The 24,135-nt window shown below is 43.6% G+C and overlaps 1 protein-coding gene across 3 annotated transcripts in view; it reads left to right on the top strand.

Annotated features, from left to right (window-relative positions):
- SPTLC3 (serine palmitoyltransferase long chain base subunit 3) overlaps nt 1-24,135 on the top strand; it is a 139,403-nt gene that overhangs the window by 91,723 nt on the left and 23,545 nt on the right. For all 3 annotated transcript variants that reach the window (XM_057702973.1, XM_057702974.1, XM_057702972.1), the window contains exons 8-9: nt 5,103-5,322; nt 12,922-13,048. In XM_057702973.1, the coding sequence (XP_057558956.1) occupies nt 5,103-5,322; nt 12,922-13,048 (347 nt within the window). The remainder of the gene's footprint in view (nt 1-5,102; nt 5,323-12,921; nt 13,049-24,135) is intronic.

The raw sequence follows: 24,135 nt of genomic DNA, 5'->3' as shown, positions 1-24,135 counted from the left end.
TCCAATGAAGTAAACATGAAAAATGCAAGGCCATCCCTTTGACTTTCACTATCAACCTGTCTATGGCTCAGTTTCTTCATCTGTAAAATCAGGAGATTGAAACTTGAAGTCAGGAGTTCCATGATTCCATGATGTGGGGTTTAGAAGTACAATAGTGTTCTCACCTGCATTTTCTTTTAAGTAATGTTTTAGAGTCACACTCCTAGTTTTGTGTCTCTGAGACACGTAGTGGTTGATTCATGGTGGTTGAGAAATCTCAAAAGTATTCAAAAATACACCAGAGATGGGGAGATGTCCCAAATAACCGGGATATAAACTACCATAGCTGGAGCCCAAACTTTCAAAATAAAATTAATCGAGAAATACTATCCAGCCTTTCCCAAAAATACACATATAAACAAATGTTGAGATCTCAGAATGCCATTTGCTCTAAGCATATAAGCCATTCTCCTGCCCAAAATAATGTAAGTTTAAGGACTGAGAACTTCAGTGGTAAACTCTAACCTATATCTCTATGGTTTAAACATGTGAAAAAGAAAATGATAGTTACTTTATTTTTAATTAAGTGTAGTTCCTTTTTTCCCTCTATCTTTACACCTTCCTTTCTTCTCTTGGATTGTACTCTGGGCCCACCAAGGAGATTTTTCCACCATGTAAGTTGGCAAACCAGTGGTTTAATTCCCAATCCTGCCAGTGGGAGTGTGGTTTATAGGCGGAGGAGAAGGTGGTGAGAGGGAGATTTCAAAAAGGAGTATTGTCACTTAGCTAATACATTATGTAATAGAAAAGATATAAAGAAATTATTCACTGGCTTGCTAGTTTAAGAATCATTCAAGTCCCTGCTCAGAGCTTCAAATTAACTGGTGGAATTATCTTTACCTACAGTTGTATTTCAGTTGTTTTTTTTCTATTGAAGTCAAAAGAAAACACAACCTTCTACTCAGGAGGAAAGAATAAAACACTGTTCTTTTTTTTTTTTTTTTTTTTTTTTTTTTAATCGTTTCTGGCACAGTGTTCTTTGACAGCAATTTGCAGGAATAACATGGATAGCTTTTTCATGTACACACCAAACCCAATATCCCACTACAGGGAAAGGTTCAATTCAAATTTGGTCACATCAAGAAAATGAAAACTTAGTGTGGGTGAATATAGCTCTATAGAAACAGAGTTCCTGCTAGGACTCATGTGTGCCCTGCATTAACTCGAAATTAGCAGTATGGTCAAGTCATTAATCTTCGAGGAGGAAATATAAACTGGGTGGGCGGACTCCTAACATCAGCTGGACCAGCCCCGGCAAAGATGGCTAATTAGCTGCCTAGTGTGTCTGCAAACTGTTCAACATTAACTCCGGCTCCTGCCAAACTCAGTTCCAGAACAAAGAATGGGTATTTGCAACATGTCGGGTTTTTAGCATGTTTGTGTTACCAACTTAGAACATTTTAAAAGATGGAAAGAAGGTTCTAGAATTTTGAGGGTGTACAGCTGTTTGTTATATATGACACCCATATGCCTTCTTCCTGGAGGATTGAACACAGACCATTGTCAAGGGCTCCCAATATCTCAAATTAGGCATTACTGCTACCATTTCCTCCTAAGCTCCTCCTGAGAACAAGAACAACCCAATGGGCGCTCGTTATGTGTCAGACACTTTGCAAGTATTATTTCTAGTCATTCTTATAAAGGCCTTATGAGCCTTGTGCCATCATCATGCTTATTTTACATCCGAGGAAACTGAGTCCGAGAACAGCACTAAGTTGCCCAAGTCCTCAGTTAGTAAGTGGTGTGGCTACCATCTCAGCTTAGGCAGTCAGAGGGCTGGACCTCCTCCCCTTCAATGGAAACAACTTTAATAAGCCAATAACTCTAAGAAAATACTGGAATTAACTTGCAAACTTGTATAAGAGAAGATGACTCTATTTGGTCTTAAAGTCATTAAAATCTGAAAACAGCCTTTCAGAATGACCTTGTGAAAAGCACAAATGTAATAAGATGGACTTCGTTAAAATTAACTTTTGCTCTGCAAGACAATGTCAAGAGCATTAGAAGACAAGCCACAGACTGGGAGAATATATTTGCAAAAGGTATATTTTATAAAGTACTGTTATCTAAAAGATACAAAAAAACTCTCAGAACGCAACAACAAGAAAACGAACAATTGGATTAAAAAATGGGCCAAAGACCTTAAGAGATACCTCACCAAAGAAGATTTACAGACAGAAATGAGCAAATGAAAAGATGCCCCACATCAAATGCCATCAGGGAAAATGCAAATTACAACAATGAGATACCACGCTACACCTATTAGAAGGTCAAAATCTGGGACACTGACAACAGTAGATGCTGGAACCCGGAGCTCTCACTCAGTGCTGGCGGGAACACAAAATGGTCCAGCCACTTTGGATGACAGTTTGGAGGTTTCCTGCAAACAGACCCTTACCATACAAGCTAGCAATCATGCGTCTTGGTGTTTACCCAAAGGAGTTGAAAACTTGTGTCCTCTCAAAACCCTGCACACAGCAGTTTGTAGCATCTTTATTTATAATTGCCAAAACTTGGAAGCAACCAAAATGTCCTCAGTCAGCAAATGGATAAATAAACGGTGGTACATCCAGACAATGGAATATTATTCAGTACTAAAAAGAAATGAGCTACCGAGCCATGAAAAGACATGGAGGAAACCTAAATGCATATTACTAAGTGAAAGAAACCAATGTGCAAATGTTACACAGTGTATGATTCCAACTACCTAGTGTCCTGGGAAAGGCAATAGAAACAGCAAAAAGATCCCTGGTTGCCAGGGGTTGGGTAGGGAGAGGGATAAATAGGTGGAGCAGAGTGGATTTTTAGGGCAATGAAAGTAGTCTGTGTTATTATAATGATGGATATACGTCATTATGCATTTGTCCAAATCCATAGAATGCATGATGCCGAAACTCAGCCTCTGTGCTCCGGTACCGAATCAAATCTTGGAGACAGAGTTTTGTGTGATATAGAAAAGAATAGATTTATTGCTTTGCCAGGCAAAGAGGGACACAGCGGGCAAATGGCTTCAAAACTGTGTGTCCCAACCCAGGAGGATTTGGTGAAGAGTTTTATAGCAATGGTTCAAGGGTGGGGTTGCTGATAAGGACCAGGGTGTGTGCAGGGCCTGCACTCCTTCAATCTGGCCTCAGGTGGTCTTTTGATGGGCTTCTATGGTTCTCGAGGTTATTCAACTGACCTCTCTGAAATGAAGACTGCTTCATCAAGTAGTTAGCATCTTCCATTTGTTGGGAGTTTTAGTTCTACAGAAGAGCTCAAAGATATTGTTATGTGTATCCCTTGGGGCAGAACCAGGACCCTGCCCCAAGGCTGCACTATTGTTTCGTGACTGCTTTTCCCTCATCTCTGCATCCCCTCCCTTCCCTGATTAGCAACGGTTTGAACCTGCCCTTTGGAACTCAGGCAAGGTCACGAAAGCTGAAGCCTATTCCCTACAAACAAGAAACAGGGGACAAAAAGTCTTTTGTGCCCAGGAGCCCCACAGGGTCCTGCTCACTTTCACATACAACACCAAGAGTGAATCCTAATATAAACTATGGGCTTTAGATGATGATGCACCAATGTAGGTTAATTGGTTGAAACCAACATACCACTTTGGTGGGTGATGTTGCTAATGGGGCAGCTTATGCATATGTTGGGCAGGGGGTATGTGGAAATCTCTGTACCCTCCGCACAATTTTTCTGTGAATCTAAAACTGCTCTGAAAAATAAAGGCCATTTAAAAAGAAAAAAATCATCCAATGCCCACTGGTCTGGGTAACTAGCTAACAGCTGGACTGTTTTGACTGAATTGACCTAACACTTATGTTATTTTTTTTAATACATTAAATTTAATAAATAAACCAGTTAAGAAGAAGGAAGAAGTTCAACTCTCTGTTTGCATCAATTGACTAGTTCTTGAACTAAATTGACAGTTTGCTTGAATTGTTTGACAAGCTCCTTCATGGGGGTGAGGGGGTGAGTCTGTGTATTTTCATAGAACTCGCCTGTCAGTGCAGTCAAAACTGTGTGCGGTGTAGACACAGCCTACAAAGCGTTCTGAGAACTGATTAAAGAAGAAAGTTCTTTTAAATCCATTGGGCTCCAGAGGTGCCATGTAAATATGAATGTTCGTTTTACTTGCTTATTTACTTCCTGTCTTTCCCTTTGCTGGAGCACTTGACGTGTTTTTGCAATTTATACCATGGAAAGTTACCAAATTACAATAATACCATGAAAAATTAAGCACGTAGGGCTAAAACAAAAGTTGATCTGTAGCAGTGGATCTGAAAGTGCTGTCTCCAACCACCAGTACTGGGATCTCCCAGAAGCTTGGTAGAAATGCAAATTTGCAGCCCATCCCAGACCTACTAAATCAGAAATTCTGGGGGGTGAGACCCAGCTTTCTGTATTGTAACATCCATTCAAGGGATTCTGATGCTCACTCAGGACTGAGAACCATCGCCCTAAAGGAAAAGAAGGGACACTACCAGAGGCCTCAAATAAGCCTTTGAGTTCAGTAAGGACTGAACAGGGGAGCCTAAGGACTCTCTCTTGTGCTGTAATGAACAGTATGATGACTTAGAGTTTTTTGTGTTTTTAATTCCTTCTTTTAATCTTTGGCAATTCAACTATTGAGTTTAGGTCGGACAGAACTGGCCAAACGGACAGTAGCAGACTGATAAAAGACACATCAGCCCAGAGCACTGTGATTAAAACCAGCACCATACCTAGAAGCCAATGCGCTCTGTCTAGTTATGCTAGTTGGCTTTACAAATGAATCAATCCACAATGCAGTGAGCTCATTGTTTACTTGGGAATTAGCTGTAGCAACTGAAAGCACTCAAATCCATTGAATGGAAATTAGTTTTTTCCCCAAGTGAAATAATGCCAGAGCAGCCTTCTCAAGATTGAGAGGGTGGTGTCCACCAAATAAAATATGCCTTAAAAAGAAAGGAATGGCATGTCCCCGTCATCCCTGGCTGATGTCAGGGCAGGCTAAGAAGTACTGAAAGGGAGAGTGACACAGAGCTTCCCTGGAGGATGCACACTGGTGACGAGCGTTTCTTCTTATGCCCTAGCATGGAAGGTTCCATTGTGCGTCTGCCCGAGATCGTGGCTCTAAAGAAGAAATACAAGGCGTACCTCTACGTAGATGAAGCTCACAGTATTGGGTCCGTGGGCCCGACCGGCCGGGGTGTGGTGGAGTTCTTTGGAATGGACCCCGGAGATGTTGATATATTCATGGGCACCTTCACCAAAAGCTTTGGCGCCTCAGGAGGTTACCTAGCTGGAAGGAAGGTAAGAGACAGATGCCTTGTTGCATCTTTTTAAAACCTGAATGCCCTGGGAATGCAGTCTGTGGGATCCTCTGATTTCCCTGAGAGCTTCAGTTCAGTTCAGCACACCCAACTGATGAGGGCAGCCTTGCCACCATGTGTTTACGGCCTGGGGAGGCCCAGTAGGTAGGTCAAGGAGCTTGTGATGAGTAATCACACCATCATAAAAAGACAACACCGGCTGTGCACACAGGCAAAGACTTAGTACAAAGGAGAGTCAGTACCTACGAGGTCTTAGAATGATTGTCAGTCTTGTAGACAAAGGATGGGGGGATGAGGGTTATATTTCAGAAAGAGGGAATGATGGCTACCAAACCATAGAAGTGATGCTGCAGCACCGTAAGTAGTTTGGGTTTTGTGGCATAAAAAACACAAGGTGGGTGGTAGGAAGAGTGGGCAGAGGTCAGAGGTTAAGGACACTGACCCTGTGCTACAAGTTGTGAGTTTTCAGAGCTTTAATCAAAATGGTAGCAAGATCAGATATGTCTTTTTAAGAGATTTTCCCTGCAAAATAATTCTCTCCCACAATTCTGGATAAGCCATGGGTCACATCTTGTCATCCTCTGATACCTTATCTACGTGCCTTAAAATTCTGATCCGATGGAATTAGACTGTGAAGTGATATCCCTGTCATTTGACTGCCAATGTCACCAAGGGGGCTGCCAAAATAAAACAAATGTTTGAAAGGATTTTAAAAGAAGAGGGAAGGGGAGGAGAGAAAGAAAATGAAATATTAAAACCTGGGTTTCAGGGCTCAAAGAGCCAGTTATCTGCTCCTTTAGATGACAGTTTTTGTCCAAATCATAATAGCTATCTCCCCCAGGCCTACACCAGTCCCGGAGAGCTTGTGAGGTTAGAGCTGGCTCCACCAAGGAGGGCACAGAAGAACCAAAAGCAGTGCATGCAGGGAGCTCAATGTCTTCTCTAAAATTCCTGATTCCTCACTCTTCACCAGCAGGAACAAGAGTTCAGACTGTTGATAAACCAGTTAGACAAACCAGGGAGTAGAGTCGAAAACAGCCTGGTCGTGGAAAGCCCATGATTTAAAACAACAGATTCTATTACGGCCACTGACCCTGCCATGAGATGCACAAATGCTTAAAATGTCCAGAGTTTTCAGTGGTCTTTGCCCTTCAAGAAGCATCACTTTCTTCCGAGTTCAAAGGATTGTTGTTCAGCGTCCTTCCACTGGCCTGTGGGAATTCGCTGGGTGATGCTAAAAACATAGGAAAGGCCCAGGATCTTACAAAATTCAGCTAAATCTGGTGAGAGCCTAAACGTTCCCTTCCTCGACTGTCAAAGCAATGGGATCAGAGGGTCTGGAGTGTAGCTTCGTCCCCACCCAGGCTACTCGGCTTTGTGAGCTTGTGGTTTTGTGATTACTTTAGCAGTAGTTCTGAGCTACAAAATTTTTAACCAAGCGTAACTCTGTTTCCTGAACCAAAGGCGCCTGAATAAACTGAAGTGAGCAGATCCTTGAGGTGTTGTCAAATTTGGTAGCTGTCACCGTGTCCCCCTTAGAGTTCCTTCATGTGATACCCGCTTTAAACGAAGATTCCTGACAGCCCATTTAGGACCAGCTCAGTATGGTTCTCTCACATACTCTCCATCCTGAAGTCAGGTGGACTATCTTAAAAGTGTATTTGCTCTTGTCTATGTAACTTCTGTTGATTTGGGGTAGATACTGAGCAATTGTGAAAATTATAAATAATTTACATTAGTCAGGAGGAGGAAAGAGTATGTCGATCATTTTTCGCTCTTTAAAAAACTCATTTTGTGCCTATTTGGACCTAGAGGGCTACCTCTTTCCCTCTCCCCCCACCCCCTTCCCTCGGCCTCCGCCCTCTCCTCCCTCCTTCTTCCCCTCCCCTTTCCCCTTCTCCCTCTGTAATACACTGCAGTCTCTGAATTTACCACGAGGTGGCAGCAAGAATTAGAGGGTGTTTGGCGGACTCCTACAGAGACTGGCCCTGAAACAGCAAGATGCAAAACCTAGAAAACACACGTGTAGGGTGAGCAGGAGATGGGAGGCCACGTGAGAAAGTGTCTGCATGGGCCATTCCCTGATGATTTAAACATTAGATGAACACCTGCCTGGAACTGTTTTGGTGAGACTGTGGTTTCCTTCCAGCCTAATGAGCCCATGAGTTAAGGGAACTTATACATCTGCTCCTCTGTGCCTTTAATTTGTTAAATTATTTTTGTTTTAAATTATGGGTAGTTTCCATTTAAATCATAGTTTTTATTCCCCTGAACTTTGAAGAATTTCGCGAAGAATTTTCACTTTGGGTTTGTTTTAAACTATGCTTTTCAATTGATAGGACATAGGATTGGGCAAATGCTAAAGAACTTTGAGAAAAATCTTTCTAGTATCTGTTTAAATAATTCAAGTTCAGTTTTCAGAGTTTCATGATACATATTTTTTCTAAATATTTTAAACTATGCATCTCAATTTAGGGGAGTATTGCAAAATATCCAGCATTCTAGATACCAAAAGCAACAAAATTAGTTATCAAAAAAAAAATTAAAGTGCACACACAAGGATTTTACATTTTTCTGAAATCTTGATAATTTCAAGTTTGCTACACTCATGGGCTTCCTGGTAAATCTTGAGATTTGAAAATAATTGTTTGAGTCCAAAAATCTAGAAAACCATAAAATTGCCTAGCTCTTAACTCTTTTTAAATGTCAGTGTCAGTGTTGGTGGTACAGGGACTATATTCCTAATAAGTATATTCCTAGGAGGCTCCAGAAACCTTTTTGGAGCAGGTCAGGGTAGATGCGTCACGTAAGAAAAAATATTTGAAAACACACAAGAGAAAGATTGGCTTAGTGCTAAGACACGACTACAGAGAATAGAGACTTTTGCCTTCACTTCAGCCTTCCTGTAACAAAACGTCCTACAAATTCATCTCCACTCTCAGAGTTTATTGCCTTGGCCCGACCTACTCTTCCGACCTCAGGGAACCTGAAGAGCCAGCAAGGTTTCACTGTTTTGCCCACTGTGAGTTCAGAGCTGCTGTAGCTGGTCCCTGAACACCCCACACTGAAGCTCTCTGTCCTTTCAAGACCTTCAGGTGACGTGTCAGGTACTCACTTCTCTCTGCCTATCAGAGCTCCACATCCTGAGCTGATGGAGCCAGTTTCCTTATGTTTATTTTTGAATTTGCCTTGATTCAGTTGCTGAGGAGATGGGGTCCACACTTCAGACCCTGGCTTCTGGAGTCCAGGTTTTTCTCAGGCATGGATTCTGAGTCCTCTCCCATGCCTGCAGTTGCGCATTGGCTTTCACAGCCTCCACAGGCTGACCGGAGATGTGCAAATGAAAGAAGCAAAGGTGAGCTTCAGGACTGAGAGGCTGCAGGGCTGGGACTCTGGAGGGGGAGACGGGCAGAGCAGCCAAGTTTGGTGTGAGTGTTAGCCCGGAAGCCTGGGCGCCAGACGGAGGCAGAAGCCAGCTCTGCCCTGCGTGCTCGGCCCTGGCTGTATTTAACAGCCCTTTGAAGTAAATGGGGGTCATAGAATGATCGCCAAGATGTTTCCCCTAAGAGCCTCCTGTCTGACTTCCTCAGAAAAGCCACCCTTGTCCTTGAACTCCAGGCTCAGGGTTTTGCATTTACTAATGGCCTTGGAAACCTTGGTCTGAAGGGACCTCTAACCCAGCCTGAAGGAAAACACAACCCAGACTCTCCTTAAGACCAAAGCCAACTCTTAATTCATGGCTCCTGGCATCCAGTGGGCAAAGGATAGGAGGAAGCCAGGGACCAAGGCTTCCTTGATGCTCTGCTGAGGGCACTCCAAGAGCCCCACTTTCTGAACCACACAAGCAAATTAGCTCCCATTCACACACTCAGATTCTGAGAGAAGGTGGACTCAGTCTGCAAGAAATAAGATTCTGGGCAAGATAGTCTTCCTGTTAAAAGGAAATGATACTGATACTCATGAGGCACTTATTCAAACGAAGGATGTACCACATGACCTTAGCTTTATGGAATTTCTTGATTTGCATAGGAAAATTGGGGGTTGGGGACATCATGAGCCCTTTAGGGATCAAAGGCAGCTTTGTTTTGTGTCTTTGCTCCTTGTCAGTGATGCCCCAAGGCTACGAGAATATTGCTACACTTGTTCCTAAGAATGCAGCTTAATCCCCCCTCTATACTTCAGGGACCCTCACCATCTTTCCTTAGCCCCTAAACCCTGCTGCTTTCCATTAAACCGTCAGTATTTACCAGACCCCACTAAGTATCCACCACTACGGATTTTAAGAGAGTGTGTAATAAAGTGTAGAACTCAGTGGCTGGGGTAATTTCGAGCCAGACTCTTTGGGTCTAAATCCACTTTTTGGTTGGATAATTTTCTGATCTGTTCTGTGACTCAGTGATCCCACCTGTAAAATGGAGATAAAAATAGTATCTACCTCACAGCGTTATTGTGAAGCTGAGTTAATACATGTAAAATTCTTAAAATGAAGCTTCAAGCAGCCAATGAATATCAACTCTGGGTCTATCAATAAACTATCAGCTCTACCATCTCTGCAGTCATGCAATCTACCATCAGCTCTGAGTTCTCCTCTCTTTAAAATGCCTCTATTTTCCTTTGTTTTCACTCCTACTGCTACCATCCAATAAGGATGGAGGAAGTGCTGGGATGAAAATCTTTTGTTTGATGCCTGGGTCTACCGAGTGTAGTTATATAACCTGACAGCATGACGAGGGAGCTGGAATAAAGACACTCTAAGAAGTTTTTATATTTTGGTCCCCTCCTCCCCACCCCTGCTCCCAGTGTTAGGAATCTCTGAGCTGGCAGTCCATTAACAGTAATTACCAACAGGATCAGGAATTCACTATGAATCACATGCTTTTCTAAGCACCACATATATATTAACTCTAATTCTCATAATGACCCTGAGATAGGTATGACCATTATCTCATTTTTCAGAGAAGAAAACTAAGGCACAGCTTCGTAACTTGCCAGTGGTCACGTATCAGTTAGTGGCAGAGGCAGGATCTGAACCCAGGTGATCCGGGCTCCAGAGCCTGTCTCGTACCTCCACGGTCAGACCTCCCCTTGAGGGAACAACCCCTCAACTCCTTTTCTTGGAGACACTAGCTTCTCCCTCTGCCCCCATTTGACGCCTCCATCCTGTGCTGATTAAGGTGCCATCTTTGTTCCTATTTTCAGCACATGTCCATGCCTCTCCCCTCCTCTGCAACTATTCAAATCCACCCATCCTTCAAGGTCAGATCACCTCCTCAAAACAGCCCTTTCCTGACCACATGAGCCCCATCATCCTATTTCCTGCATCCCACCCTCTCCCTCCTCATAGGCTTCCCCAGCATCCTGCCAGGAGGCACCAGCTCTCAGCAGAGAAAGAAGACCCCTGCCTCTGCTCACAGAGGAGTGTGAAGAGCAGCTTGGCTGAGGCTACCCTGAGGCCTCTCCCTCCCGGACCCTGCCCCCCACCCCCTGTCCTCCAAAGTGAACTTCCTGGATACCATGAGTCCAGTGCCTTCAGTCAGGCCAACAGCACGCACATCCTCCTCAGATACGGTGAAAACACCATTTCTGTGAGATTCATTAAACAAAAGGATGGACAGAAGCTTAATTTTGATTTTAGTGTAAGTGGGGAATGGCTCCAGGGACTAGGCTTTCTATCCGCCTCCTCCTCTTCTTGGGCGCCTGCATCCAGAACATAGCCTAGAGCACATCCTAGTACGAACTTGCTGGATGGAAAGATGGAAGGAGGGAAGAGGCAGGGGATGGGAGGAGGGAAGAAAGGAAGGAAGGGAGGAAGGAAGGAAGGGAGGAAGGAAGGAAGGGAGGGAGGAAGGGAGGGAGGAAGGGAGGGAGGGAGGGAGGAAGGGAGGGAGGAAGGGAGGGAGGGAGGGAAGGAAGAAGGGAGGGAGGGAAGAAGGGAGGAGATAGGAAGGAACAAAATATTTAGAAGTGGAAAGAAAAAAGATTTGAATGAAGAATTTAAAATTAAAAGAACTAGAGAGAGGGACCCAGAGTAGAAGGGATGGGGAAGGAAAAGAAGAAACAAAAAAGCAAGGAATGAAGAGTGTGAAATGGAGGAGAAAGGAAGTCAGGGAGGCAGGAGCTTGGAAGAGGGGATTTAGGATGAAGGACATATTGAAGGAGGCAGGAAGGACAGGATGGAGTTACCCATTCCCTCCGTGGGCCAGGTAGAGGCATCACGTCACCAGCCACCTGTGAGGCAGGCCACTCACTTTACTATAAACATTTAGGAAAGTTCATAGTAACTTTAGGTACTCTCTACTTACTTAACTACTAACTTTAGTTACTAGTTCATAGGAAGACGAATACGTACATTTAAAATGCTTGGGTAGCGACCCATGGTTGGGAGCAACCACGACACCCGAACCCAGAGAGAGAAGTGTGACAGGCGGGCACAGCCCCAGCACGGAAGTGGGAGTGGATGTGGCAGGTGAAGGGGGGTTAGGATGAGATGGGCCTGCCCAAAGCAGAGCTCCCCCCAGTTCACCTTGCAGGGAATTATCGGAGAAGACCCTAAGTGGGATTCTAAGCTGTCTCTTTTTCCTGAAAGCAAAGGTTGCCGAAGCTTTAGAGACCCCACTGCTAACCCATCATGGGCCCACTAGCTTTTCTGCAGGACACCCCAAGGGTCCCAGGCTGTGAGCCAGGACAGGTGGGCCAATGGATGGTCTGCCCAGCTGGGGCTGAGTGCCTCCAGGTGCCTCCCGTAAGCGCCCCACCATCACTGCAGAATGAGGTGATTGGAGCTTCTTCAGGCTCTCAGCAGGCTTACCTGGGACCTCAGGTTGGGCCTCCGGGGTCAGGCATGCAGGTAGGGAATCTTTCCTACCACTCTACCATCCTGCAGTGGGTCAGCACTCCAAATAGTGTTGCACAAAAATCCCAACAGCTGTCTCCAGCTCAGCGCACAACTAGAGTTCATCTGGTCCTCACCTCCACACTGGTTTAGTTTCTCTCCTCTCCCTTCTGCTGCTCCCTTCCCCTGAAAGTTTTCTTTTTACCTTTGTCTGTCTTCTTTCTCCAAGACTTAATTCCACTTCCTCACTGGAGCCTCCCTTATCTACTCCCTCTGGCAACATCCCCTCTCTTTCTTCCGCCATCCAGTAGCCCTGCTGCATATACTAGTCTACATGTCTTGTTACTTTCCCTGCCATTACTTCTCCATGGGCACAAGCTAATGTAATATTTTCAAGGGCAAAAAACACATCCCGGAGTATTCTTTGGACTCTTCTGAATACTAAACCAGTGCTCTAATGGGCTAGGTACCCAGACAAATGTCTAGGAAACCATTTTTTCCTTTCCACAGCTGGTTTTGCCTTATAGATCTCAACTCCAAGTTTGCAGCCTCCCATTTTTGTATACCTTCTAGGTTGTTGACGGGGAGACTAAGAAGAAGGGATAGAAAAAATAAACAGATGGTGATGCCCATTGGAAATCAGACCACATCTGAGAATCAAATGTGTTGTGCTGTGATGGGTGGAGGTGGGCCCACCAACACTGAGATTTATTTGCCTTCTTTCTGGATTTCCTTCTTGTATTAAAGGATCTCGTGGATTATTTACGGGCTCACTCACATAGCGCTGCTTATGCCACCTCCATGAGCCCTCCAATAGCAGAGCAAATCATCAGAGCAATGAAATTCATCATGGGACTGGACGGGACCACGCAAGGTAAGAGGGTCTGCAGCAAGCACATCCCCCGTGAATCCTTTCCTAGACCTCTCCCTGTCTCCCTTCTGCCCCATCAACCTCCCCCCTTTTCAGATACACACTTCTGTCTTTTTTTTTTTTTTCATTTTTTGGCCGTGCCGCATGCCATGTGGGATCTTAATTCCCCGACCAAGGATCGAACCCGTGCCCCCTGCAGTGGAAGCACAAAGTCCTAACCATCAGGGAAGTCCATATACACCTTTGTGTTAACTGATTTGTAAATCAAGCCATGTGTACATCAATAGTACATGATACATAATACTACAGAGTCCATAAATGTGCTAGAACTGCCGTCAGCACACAAAAGGGCGGGGGGGATGCTTTTTAGAAGCAAACTTTTTTTTTTTTTTACTTATTTTACTCATTTTTTTTTTCAAAGAAAACTTTCTAATTCACCTCTTAATTGATCAGCAAATGTGGATAATTTTGTTTAATTAGTTGTGTTGAAATGAAGCCAACTTTGGTATGCACTTGCCTGTGTTTTCTTGGGACATTTACTTGTGTTTCCCTGAAAACAGACTAGTCAATTTAATAATGGTTTTTTTAATGCACTCACCCATCCATCTATTCATTCATTCCTTCCTTCCTTCATTCCTTCATTCATTACCAGCCAGGGGCTGGGGAGAAGAAATCCACCACTGCCCATTTAAGAATATATGGACAAAATACTCACAGTGATAACTTAGCAGCCATTTCTTTGACGTTGGGTGACCACAGCCAAGATGTCTTACTTTGTTCAACTCAAATGAGCTTAATCTTTTTTTTGAAAAATGGTTTCACCGAAGGCTCTTGGAACTCTCCTATTTTTTTAGATACAGTTTACACAGCTTCTACTATATATCACAATGGGGGACAGTGATGACTAGGGCAATTCTTGCTGTCAGGCAATCCAGTGAGTGTGTTTACAGAGGCAGCAAATGATCCTGGCCCCAGACCTCCCCACTGGGCTCTACAGTCCACGTGCCCTGCCCCACCTGCCAGCTGATGTGAAACCCTACGCTGTTCAGTGCAGTGTTCCAAGCCTACTATTTCACTAGAAGTATGGAGAGATCCATAATTTTTCAATTTTACTTAAGTGGCAGAATACTTTATTCACATACACATTTTACCCAGAAGCCTACTATATGAAACAGATTAGAACAGGGCAGGTCCGGATGAAGTAGTGTCTCTACCTACCTCCAAACTGATGGTCCCTGAAGCCCTTTCACTGAGCCCCAGTACTCCTCACGTCAGTAGGTTGAAAAGAAAGGGTAGACTTTTATTTTTCACTAAAGCAAGAAAATGGCTTGGAGGGTGACCTTGTTCCTCCACGTAAAATGCAATGATTGATTGATCTCTCAGGTCGTTTCCGGCCTTGTCTTTTGGGTTTTATGATTCTGTGTCTTATTGAATAGTCCATGTGAAAAGGAAATGCGAACCCAGCCTATCCCTGGTGCAATGCTTAAGACTATAAAGTGAAAGCAGCTGCCTGGACTCGACTTCTGGGAAGCTACTTAACTCGCTGTGTGGCCTTATGCAAGTGACTTCACTGATCTGTTCAACCCTGAGCAAGTTACTTCTCTGTGCTTCAGTTCCTCTAGCTGTAAAATAAGGAAAAGAATATTGATGAGCGAAGGTTTCTGTGAGCGTTAGGTAAAGTAAAACATATAAAATACTTCATTATGATTGAAAACAATTCTATAACTACTTGCTACGTTACTTGCTATCATTCCTGAGGTGTTCAAGAAGTATTTGGACCATGTCTCAGGAATGTAGGAAGGATTCTTGTGATGCAAGTGAGGTAAGACTAGATTCCCTTCAAAGTCCTGGATTAGTCAGGATAAACTAAATTATGCCAGTGTAACAAATAAACCTTGAGAATCTCAGTGACTTAACTGAACCAAGGTTTATTTCTTGTTCGCAGATCTAATACAAATTGGACGACTCCCTGCCCACTTCCCCTCCATGGGAACTGACTCAGGCTGCTGCTGGCTTGAGGCTTGGCCATCTAAGCATCTGGCCTCACAGTTGCCATGGTAGAGAGAAAGAGCATCAGCCTGCAAGTGACACTTATCACCTTGCTTACCATCCAGTGGCCAAAAGTAGTCAGCTGGCCCACCGGAATTTGGGGAAGAGGTGGTGATAAACTAAGGGATGTGGATATAGCTATGAATAAGCAGAGAGCTTTCAACCTTTTTTTAAAATTTTTGTGGGAGTATAGTTGCTTTACAATGTTGTGTTAGTTTCTACTGTACAACAAAGTGAATCAGCTATATGGATACATATATCCCCTGTTTTTTGGATTTCCTTCCCATTTAGGCCACCGCAGTGGATTGAGTAGAGTTCCCTGTGCTATACAGTAGGTTCTCATTAGTTATCTGTTTTATACAAAGTATCAATAGTGTGTATATGTCAATCCCCATCTCCCATTTCATCCCACCCACCCCCCTTTTCCCCTTGGTATCCATACATTTGTTCTCTACATCTGTGTCTCTATTTCTGCTTTGCACATATCATCTATACCATTTTTTTAGATTCCACATATATGGGTTAATAGGCAATATTTGTTTTTCTCTTTCTGACTTACTTCACTCTGTATGACAGTCTCTAGGTCTATCCATGCCTCTACAAATGATCTTTTAAAACTGACACTCAAAATAGACCTGTCTCCATTCCCACATGAGCTGTCAGGTTGTGTGACAAAACTGGTCTGGAACCACCGGCTTCTCGCAAGGTCATCTTAATGATCTTTGTGACTGCATGCATTTCTTAATGGAAAACAATTATTGGAGACTTAAGCTAAAATGCCAGTTAAATGAATTGTCCTATGATGACCAGATTTATCCATTGGTCATATTTTCAAGATGAATAACTAGAAAAAAAGGTTACTCTGAAAATTAGCCTATGTCCTAATAAAGATCACTAGTTTTTTCCTAAGCCTGTAGCTTAAGATGTTATCAGCATCCGTTGATCAACACATCCCCAACGTGACAATCTTTTCCTTTTTGCCTCTGGATGGCTTTACCGCTTCATCACAGACCGAACGCACTCTGTTTATCTGATCAAAAAGATCTGCAGAAAAATTACACTTAAATCTATGATCATAAGTCCTTTGATAGCTGTCTATCATCAGTTTTTCTCCCTCTGAGAGGGGAGATAGTTCCCTTTGGTTCTCTCTCTTGCCTTATAATTAAAGAATTGCCTGGTCATTATTTTTAAACTCCCAGTTGAAGGGTCTCACTTCCCTCTTCTTGCCATCTTAAGAGAGAAAAGAAAGAAATCAGAGAGAAGCCTACATACACAGTCTCAGACTTAAGCAGGGGAATCAGGAAGAAAGATCAGACAGTTTCTTTTCAAAGGAATGAACTAAAGAAAGTGATAGAAAATTAATAGAATCACCATCCAAGTTTCAGATGGTTCAGTCTGACATGGCTTTTGAAGAATTCACAGGCACATGGTGAATGACCACGCTAGCCTCATTGACAACGATCCCTGCTTTAAATAAGATAAAACAAGACTGGTTGGGAACGTTGCAGTAAATCACCCCTTTCTGCAAAGATAGACCAACTCTCAGGGTAAAATTGCCCAAAGCTCAAAGGGTTGTATTAGGTCAACCAGAGCTGCCTTACAGGATCTGAGAAAGGACCCCGCTCCAAGCCTTCATTTTCGGCTGCTCCCTTGCTGCTGTGATTGGAGCCTTGCAAGACTTTGTTTTGGGTTGAGTTTGAGGAGCGGATGGCCAGATCTCTTGTATGTCTTCACTTTAATCTGCAAGGCAAAGCCACATGCTTCAGAGAAAGGCAGGCTGCGGGAATAAGGCCAGTGATCCTTTGAAGCCAAGGTTCAAAGATGAAATAGCAGTCCCAGTGCAATGACAATGTTTATGCACAAACAGCCACCTTGACTCTGCAGCCAGGCTGCTCATGGAGTTAATGCACATGAGCAGAGGGGCTGCAAGCTGCCCAGGCACCGAGACCCTTCTCACCTCCTGGCCAGTCAGTGCGTGCAGCACAGTGAACCCAGAATGGAGATTTGGTTTCTCCATCCTAACGGATGTTGGATGGTCCACCAGCCAAACCAACACTGTAAGCCCTTCAAGGGCAAGAGCTGTGTCTTAAATTAATTTGGTGTCCCTCTGAGTATTAAGCCCAGTGCTCAGCTTAATAAATATGCCATGACTCAGCTTCCATCTTGCAGGCTCACTCAATTTCAGGTCCGTGTTTATGCTAAACAAGATGGAAGGAATGTTTCTCTCCTAGGACTGGGAGCTGAGAGTCAGCCCCACACCAGCTGTAGCAGCTCAGTGCTGGGGCTCCCTCAGTGATAGACACCACATCTGAAGAGATCCAGAAAGATGGCAGCTCTGTCATTTTCCTCATTGAGACATGGCCCAGGCAGAAGGGTGAGCCCCAAACGGCGCCAACCACTCCCCTAAGGAAAGCATCGTCAACCATCATCTTATTATTTATTTAAATCTTTGATGCATATTTTTCAACTCATTGGTCAACATTCTTTTCGAACCCCCAATTTGGGCTCTCTGTCCCCCCAACTCCAGGTAACCTTTCACTTCTCAGAGAAAATAGAAGTTGTGTCGTGTGGAGGGTTTCGGGCGTGTGTTTTGCAGCCAGACTGCATGGGGCCCGGGCCCCCACCCACCACTTGCTCCGTGACTGGCAAGTTATTTACCTTCCCTTAGCTTCCGTTCCTTCATTGTGAACTGGGGCTGTAGCGAGGATTAAGTGATGTCATATAGATGATGAACTTAGCACGATGTTTGGTGTGTAGTAAACACCCAACAAAGGTGAAAATTACTATTATTTTTAACTCATCTGCTTTCTCCCCTTCCTTCTTTAATTTTTCCAATAGTTTTTATGCACCCTGGAATCTCCCTGTCTCTCAGGCCTTACACCTACTCCATCAGCAGATCCTGCGGCACTTCCTTTGACATATACCCAGAATCAAGTCCCTTCTCACCCTCTCCACCATCGCCACCTCCATTAGCTCTCACCTGGACCACTGGAGTGATCCCCACTCCCCAACTCTTGCTATTTTATGACTTGTTCTCCACACAGAAGTCAAACAAAAAAAAAAAAATGTAACCCTGACCATATAACCTCTCCACTCAGAATTTTTCATTATTTTCTATCTTAGCATAAAGTCCAGACTTTGGCCTTCCAGGCTTCTCCTGATGTGGTCTTCCATATTTCCCACCACTCTTTCCCTTGCTTGGTCCCCTCCAAGCAGCTGGCATCCTTACTTCTCTGGATGGACCCCTTGTGGGAACAGCTCCATTGCTGCAAATCTTCTCAAAATAATGGCCATCTGCCTGCTCCCCCTCCTTCTCCCCCTTAGCCATCAGCCCTCATCCTCTGCCCATTTCCATGGACTTTGCTCCCTCGGAGGTCACTGCTGCCCACAGAACCTGCTGGTCCTTCTCCAGCCAAACTTGACTGACCTTTCCACCCCCCTCTCTCTCCTTGAGAACTATATTCCCTTAGTTGTGGAAGATGTTCTTCTTTTCTGGTTCTCTTTTGTTTGTCTGTCTGTTCTTCTTCCCCTTCTCTGCTAGGTCTTCTTCCCCATCTGCATTTGCCAGAATTCCATCCTCTGCTCTCTTTACATCCCCCTCTGCACATGTAGGCCCCCTCTTTTGCTTTCTGTTATGTAGAAACGTGCTTCTCAAACTTGAGCCTGTATCAGAGTCACTTGAAAAGATGATGGAAACCTCTCAACCTCAGAACAGGCAATGGGTCCTTACATTACCTAACGCATCCCTTATCTGACCAAAGTGGCTCCAGGAAAAAGAATCTCTGTGATTTTATCAATGTTTCCTGCTGTTACTTCAGTGCTAGGCTGATGGGATCATCACTGACGTTGTGAATCACAAAACTGTGTTTTGCTATCATATGCATGGAAATATTTGATTTGTTTATAATTGAGTGGTCAGCAGTGTTTCCCTAGAGAGGAAAGGAGTAGTGAAAATTTACTTACAAGTGAAAATGAATGCAGAGTTCCCATTCCTAATGTATAATATCCAACTTCAGTAGAATACGCCTTCATCATGGCTAATATAATCTCCTATGCTTAAACAATAAAGTTAAGAAAAATAGAATTTTCTATTTTTCTTCAAAGTCACACTTGTCCCTCTATGCCTGTAAACAGAAGGGGTTTCTGGGTGGTAGGGTGGGGGATGTATCTGGATATTGTATAGGTAGAGGAAAACTAAAGGTAAAATCAAGATGGAATAATGAATAGTGTTCTTCCTGGAAATAAAGCAGTTAGCTCTACAGAATTCTCAAAACTCTAGGAATTTGACAGGATGGAACACAATGGGCTGTTTTACCTTTTTTCATTCAATATGTTTTCTGAATATAGTATTCTGGGATTTATTGCTGCAAAAAATGAGACAAATAGTTTTACCAGCATCCTTCCTCAATCATCTTAGATATTATCAATCAAACTTAGATATCATCCAGATAATGACCTCAATTCTCCACTTTCAGTATTTCAATATGGAGACCCAGGCTTTGGTGAACTTTAGAAGGAGGACCAATAAGAGAAGGAGGGGGAACTTGACTCGAAAATCAGAGCCAAGCACCCCCAGCCATGGTGCCAGTACAGGAATTCTATCTCAAGCTTTGCCCTTTAGGAAATCAGAGTTGTGATGAGCCCGAGATCTGAGGAGGAAGTATTACATAGACACACTCCCCAATAGAGGGCCTCCTCACACTAACTTTCTGAGGTTTTTTTATTTCTTGCATGACTTGCGAGGTATTCAAAACATTCCGTCTGTGAAGAAGCTGTTACCTCGGCCCTAGAATTCTGTTTGCACATCCCAGGCTGCCTTTGGTGAGGCTGAGGAGTGAAGACCCTCAGCTGATGGGATCACTCTTCATTTTCTTCTGAGGATTGGCCTCTGGGGTGGCGAGGCTCTCCATTCCTGAACTGGGGAGGTGATGTCCTTTAAATCCTCATTTGGTTATACTACGGTGTCACTGTTTTATGGTGATGTTGCCCATTCTAAAATTAAAACTGCGTCTTCTGTCCCTTCACTGCAAAATCCCTGGTTCTAGTCACTGAGAATATCTGAGGGGTTAAAGATGACTGCGGTTTCTGTGCAAAAAGGAAGAGCAGTGGAAAGGGTGGGGGGATGCTTCTGTTAGTGAAGTTCAGATCATGTTCAAAAACACAGGTAAGTCAAAAATCAAAGAACATGATTGGAGTCCTCTCTGATTTCCAGCAGCTTGCACCTTCCCTCATTTTTCACCCCTTGACCACCACCCAGACCTTCTTTGCTCCCGACCCCAGACACAGATGTCCTTGCACTTTCTGCTACTCCAGCTCATCTCTCAGAACAGGCTCAGACCCAGACTTGCAGACCAGGTGAAATCTGGACTCAGGACAGCTTGGAGTGGGGGTTCATACTGGAGTGGTCCTTCTAGCTCCTGCCACCAACTGAGACCACCCCTAACTGCTCTTTCTAAACTATCACCCCCTCCCTTGTGGGTGACTATCTTATTCTGCACCATTTTCCTTCACAGCACTTACCACCACCTGGAGTTATGTACTTGTTTTCTTGGTCACTGTCTATCTCCCTAGGAGAATACAAATGACATGAAGGCAGGGACACTGTCCCCAACCTCGAGCAGTATATGTTGGCTGAATGAATGATCACATTCAGTGTAAGGTTGGCCGTATCCCAGCAACTATTCACAAGGCGTTGGTACCACCTGTTGGTATTTCCTCTATCTAGAAGATTCTCACCTCTCCCCTCAAACCCACAACACCCATTCTTTATCTCCTGAATCTCTGTTCAGCCTTCTAAGTCCTATCACAATGGCCGCAGTGAGGAAGTAATCCTTCCTTCCTCTGTCTCATGCAATCTTTGGCTCCTGTGTTAGTCACACGCACCCTAATACAGTCCTCCAAATAAGTAGTGATTAGTTAATTAATTGTGCCTTAAGCATCAAATATGTGAATGAATGAAACCTGAACGACCGGATTTGGGGCTAAGCAGATTTCCTGGACAAGGCTTGAATTCTGATCACTCTCTATAAACAATTATAATATCACTTCTTTAGAGATTACCTATAGAATTATTTTGGTTCAAATACTGGAGTTATAATCACTTCCTTGGTAGATTTATGCATAATCCAAAATGTAGCGCTCCTTTCCTATTCTTTTGAGAAATGAACGGTTTTTCATTATTACATACGCTAAGGCTTTGTCTAGACACCATCTAATATAGAGGAGACTTAGCCGGATAACTCAAGCCATTGCTACCAAAGAGCAGTAGTGATGGAGTTTTTCCTTTAATTATCCAAGCAGTGAGCTGAATCCCTCACTTAAGGTTTCCTATGGAGACACCATCTAAAGCTCAAAGTGCATTTGATTCACACAGTAATCAGTAAAGACTGGGCACCAGCTAATCCTCTCTGTCCGAGTTAAAGTCTATTTCCAAAATAGAGACAAGTAGGCGTTCTGAAGCATCCAAAATGGCATTTTCCACTGAGTATGTTGGAGGGACCTCCTCCCCTCCTCTTCTCCATCATAATGATGATTGGCACCTAGGATCTTTTCAATCAGGAAACTTCACGTTTTCATGAGATTACTTGGTGGCTAGTAATGAGAGGTTGAGAAACTAAAATTCCCACAGAAAACATAGAGTTTACCTTTACCAGGGCACCATTTAGCCAATGAAAAGTTTTAGGATTTTGAATCCTTGAAAATTTTTCATGGTATCTTTCTTACAAGGTCAGTATTCATTAAGGTTAATTAGTTGTTGTAACAAACTCCAACATACAACACAATAGACATTTATTTGTTGCTCATATAAAGCCCCATATGGGTGTTAACCCAGCCTCTTCCCATCTTGTGGCTCCTCCAAGTTCACTTATGGCTTCCACGGTTGCCTCCAAAGGGGTAAGGAGCAAAGAGAATCATGTGTGTGAAGATTTCAGGGGCCGTAACTGGAAAGGCATGTTTCGTTTCTGCCCACATCCTATTGCCATAACTCAGTCGCAGGACCTTGCCCAACCACAAAGCATCCTGGGAAATGAAGTGAACCTCCTGCCTAGGAGAGGGAAGTGGGAGGGGTGAAGAGCCAGCCAGTCTTTGCCACAGGACTTAACCTCAGCCCAGGACATTCTCTCCCCAGCCTTTCCGACGGACATATACTGTGGGAAGACATTGTATATTTTAGACAGTTTCCCAATCTTTCTCTATTGACTTAGTAAATAAACTCTTGACCTGGAATGGAATAAAAGTAGCTAAAGAAAAAAGAAAAACAAAGTCGAAAAGACTGAAGATGAATCTCTTCCTTTCATAGGGACTCTCGGGGCTCCTAGTCTGGCTTTTACTGTAACCGCTTCTGCTTCTTTCTCATATGACCTAGTCCCAGGCCATGGCAGGTATTGAAATCATTCTTATTATGATGGCGGTCGATTCCCCAATGCTATGTACTTTTTGGAAGCAGAAAATGGACCCTGGGCATAATGCTTCCCCAGAGAAGCTTAAAAGACATGAAATTGGAACAGCTCTGGAAGTCAGGCCAGAACAGGAGAGAATATATGTTTTGGAAATAGTAACACACTCTCAGAAATTCAGGCCACTTTCTGGAAAGGAAGGATGTGATGAGACAGAAAATTATAAATTGCATCATAATCAGAAAATTAGAAACTGCCATTTAAAACATGCAGTTTACAAGCATGGACATTTAGGTTAGTTATCTGAATCGGATGGGTTTATTTTGAACCACCCTAACTCTCATATTTAGCCACTCTTTGGTTCTTTTGGGACCACCGACTAAAAAGCAGGCTAAGAGGCTTAAAAAAGTATCAAACTTCTGATGTTCATCACATCAGCACCCAGCATGTGACTAATCAAGGTAAACCAGTCACATGAGAAAACTGAATTCTACGCCCAGGTAGAAGAATAAAACGAGCAATTCCATATACAGATTGAATTTATATGAAAATACGATTCTACTCCACATGGCTTTAAGCATTCCATCTATTTTAGGAAGCACTAAAAGCCCTGTGCTTCTGTTTTGTACACGTGGGCAAATTCAGTCCACATACCTCATTCTGTACCATATCTGGGATTTTATGAAATTTTTTTCCAAAGGTTTAAGTTTCTGTTTTTTATTCAGTTCTTAGGAGAAAAAGTTGAATAAAATGGCAAGGTCTTTCAAATAACTGCATTAATTTATGAACCTCAATCATTTTTCTTTTCTTTACCCTCTGGAGAGGAAACTTACAATAAAAGAAAAAAGAGTGAGACTTAAAATATAATGGATTTGCACTGGAAAATACAGCCATGCCTCATTTTAAATTATTTTGTCTGGATTATCTCATTCATCCTGATCATTTGTGAAATTTTATCATGAGATTGGCAGGTGGGGTACTGACCCTGCTTCTAACCCGACATGGACTTGGAGAAAGTGGCCCCCACGCCTTCCAGCTGTGACCTTGGACCTTTGCTCTGGTCCTTGGAACAGGGCACACATATTTTTACACTTGAGTTTGAAAGGTTTTAAAAACAGGAGTGACTAACTGAGAAAGATTTAGGGCTTTGAAGGGGGAAAGAAAGGAGTACACTGGGTGACAGCAATTCGCTCTCCAGAGCGGAATTTTCTCGCTTTCCTGCTGGTTATATTTGACGTGAGATCCATTCACAAACGTGTCTTGTAAGATGTTGCTTCTCTGCAGGGCAAGCTCTTTGGGGGCTGCAGACTACACGTGCCCATGCAAAGCATCAAGCTTATCTCCTGGCCCTTGTTGCTAACTTACTCTTCACCCAGAATCTCTGTGAGGAAGAGACAGTGAGAACCAGAAAGCACTCAGACTGGGGAGATGAAGCCATGACAGTTAGACTCAGAGTCTTCAAAGGTCTTCTCAGCATCAACCTTAGTGGAGAGTCCACCGAATACAAAACTGATCCCTTCCAAGTTCTTTTCTCCCCCTAAACCCAGCCACACGTTGTTGGTTCTGCCCCTCCGAAGTCCCTCCTTGAATGCAGAGGAGCCCACAGAGAATGCCACCCGAAATGGGCCATCTGAAGCCCCTGGC

The sequence above is a fragment of the Hippopotamus amphibius genome, chromosome 12 (genome assembly GCF_030028045.1).
Source record: "Hippopotamus amphibius kiboko isolate mHipAmp2 chromosome 12, mHipAmp2.hap2, whole genome shotgun sequence".
NCBI classification, from domain to species: Eukaryota; Metazoa; Chordata; class Mammalia; order Artiodactyla; family Hippopotamidae; genus Hippopotamus; species Hippopotamus amphibius.
The sequence above is the reverse complement of the archived record's forward strand: the minus strand, read 5'-3'. Positions and strand labels throughout refer to the sequence as shown.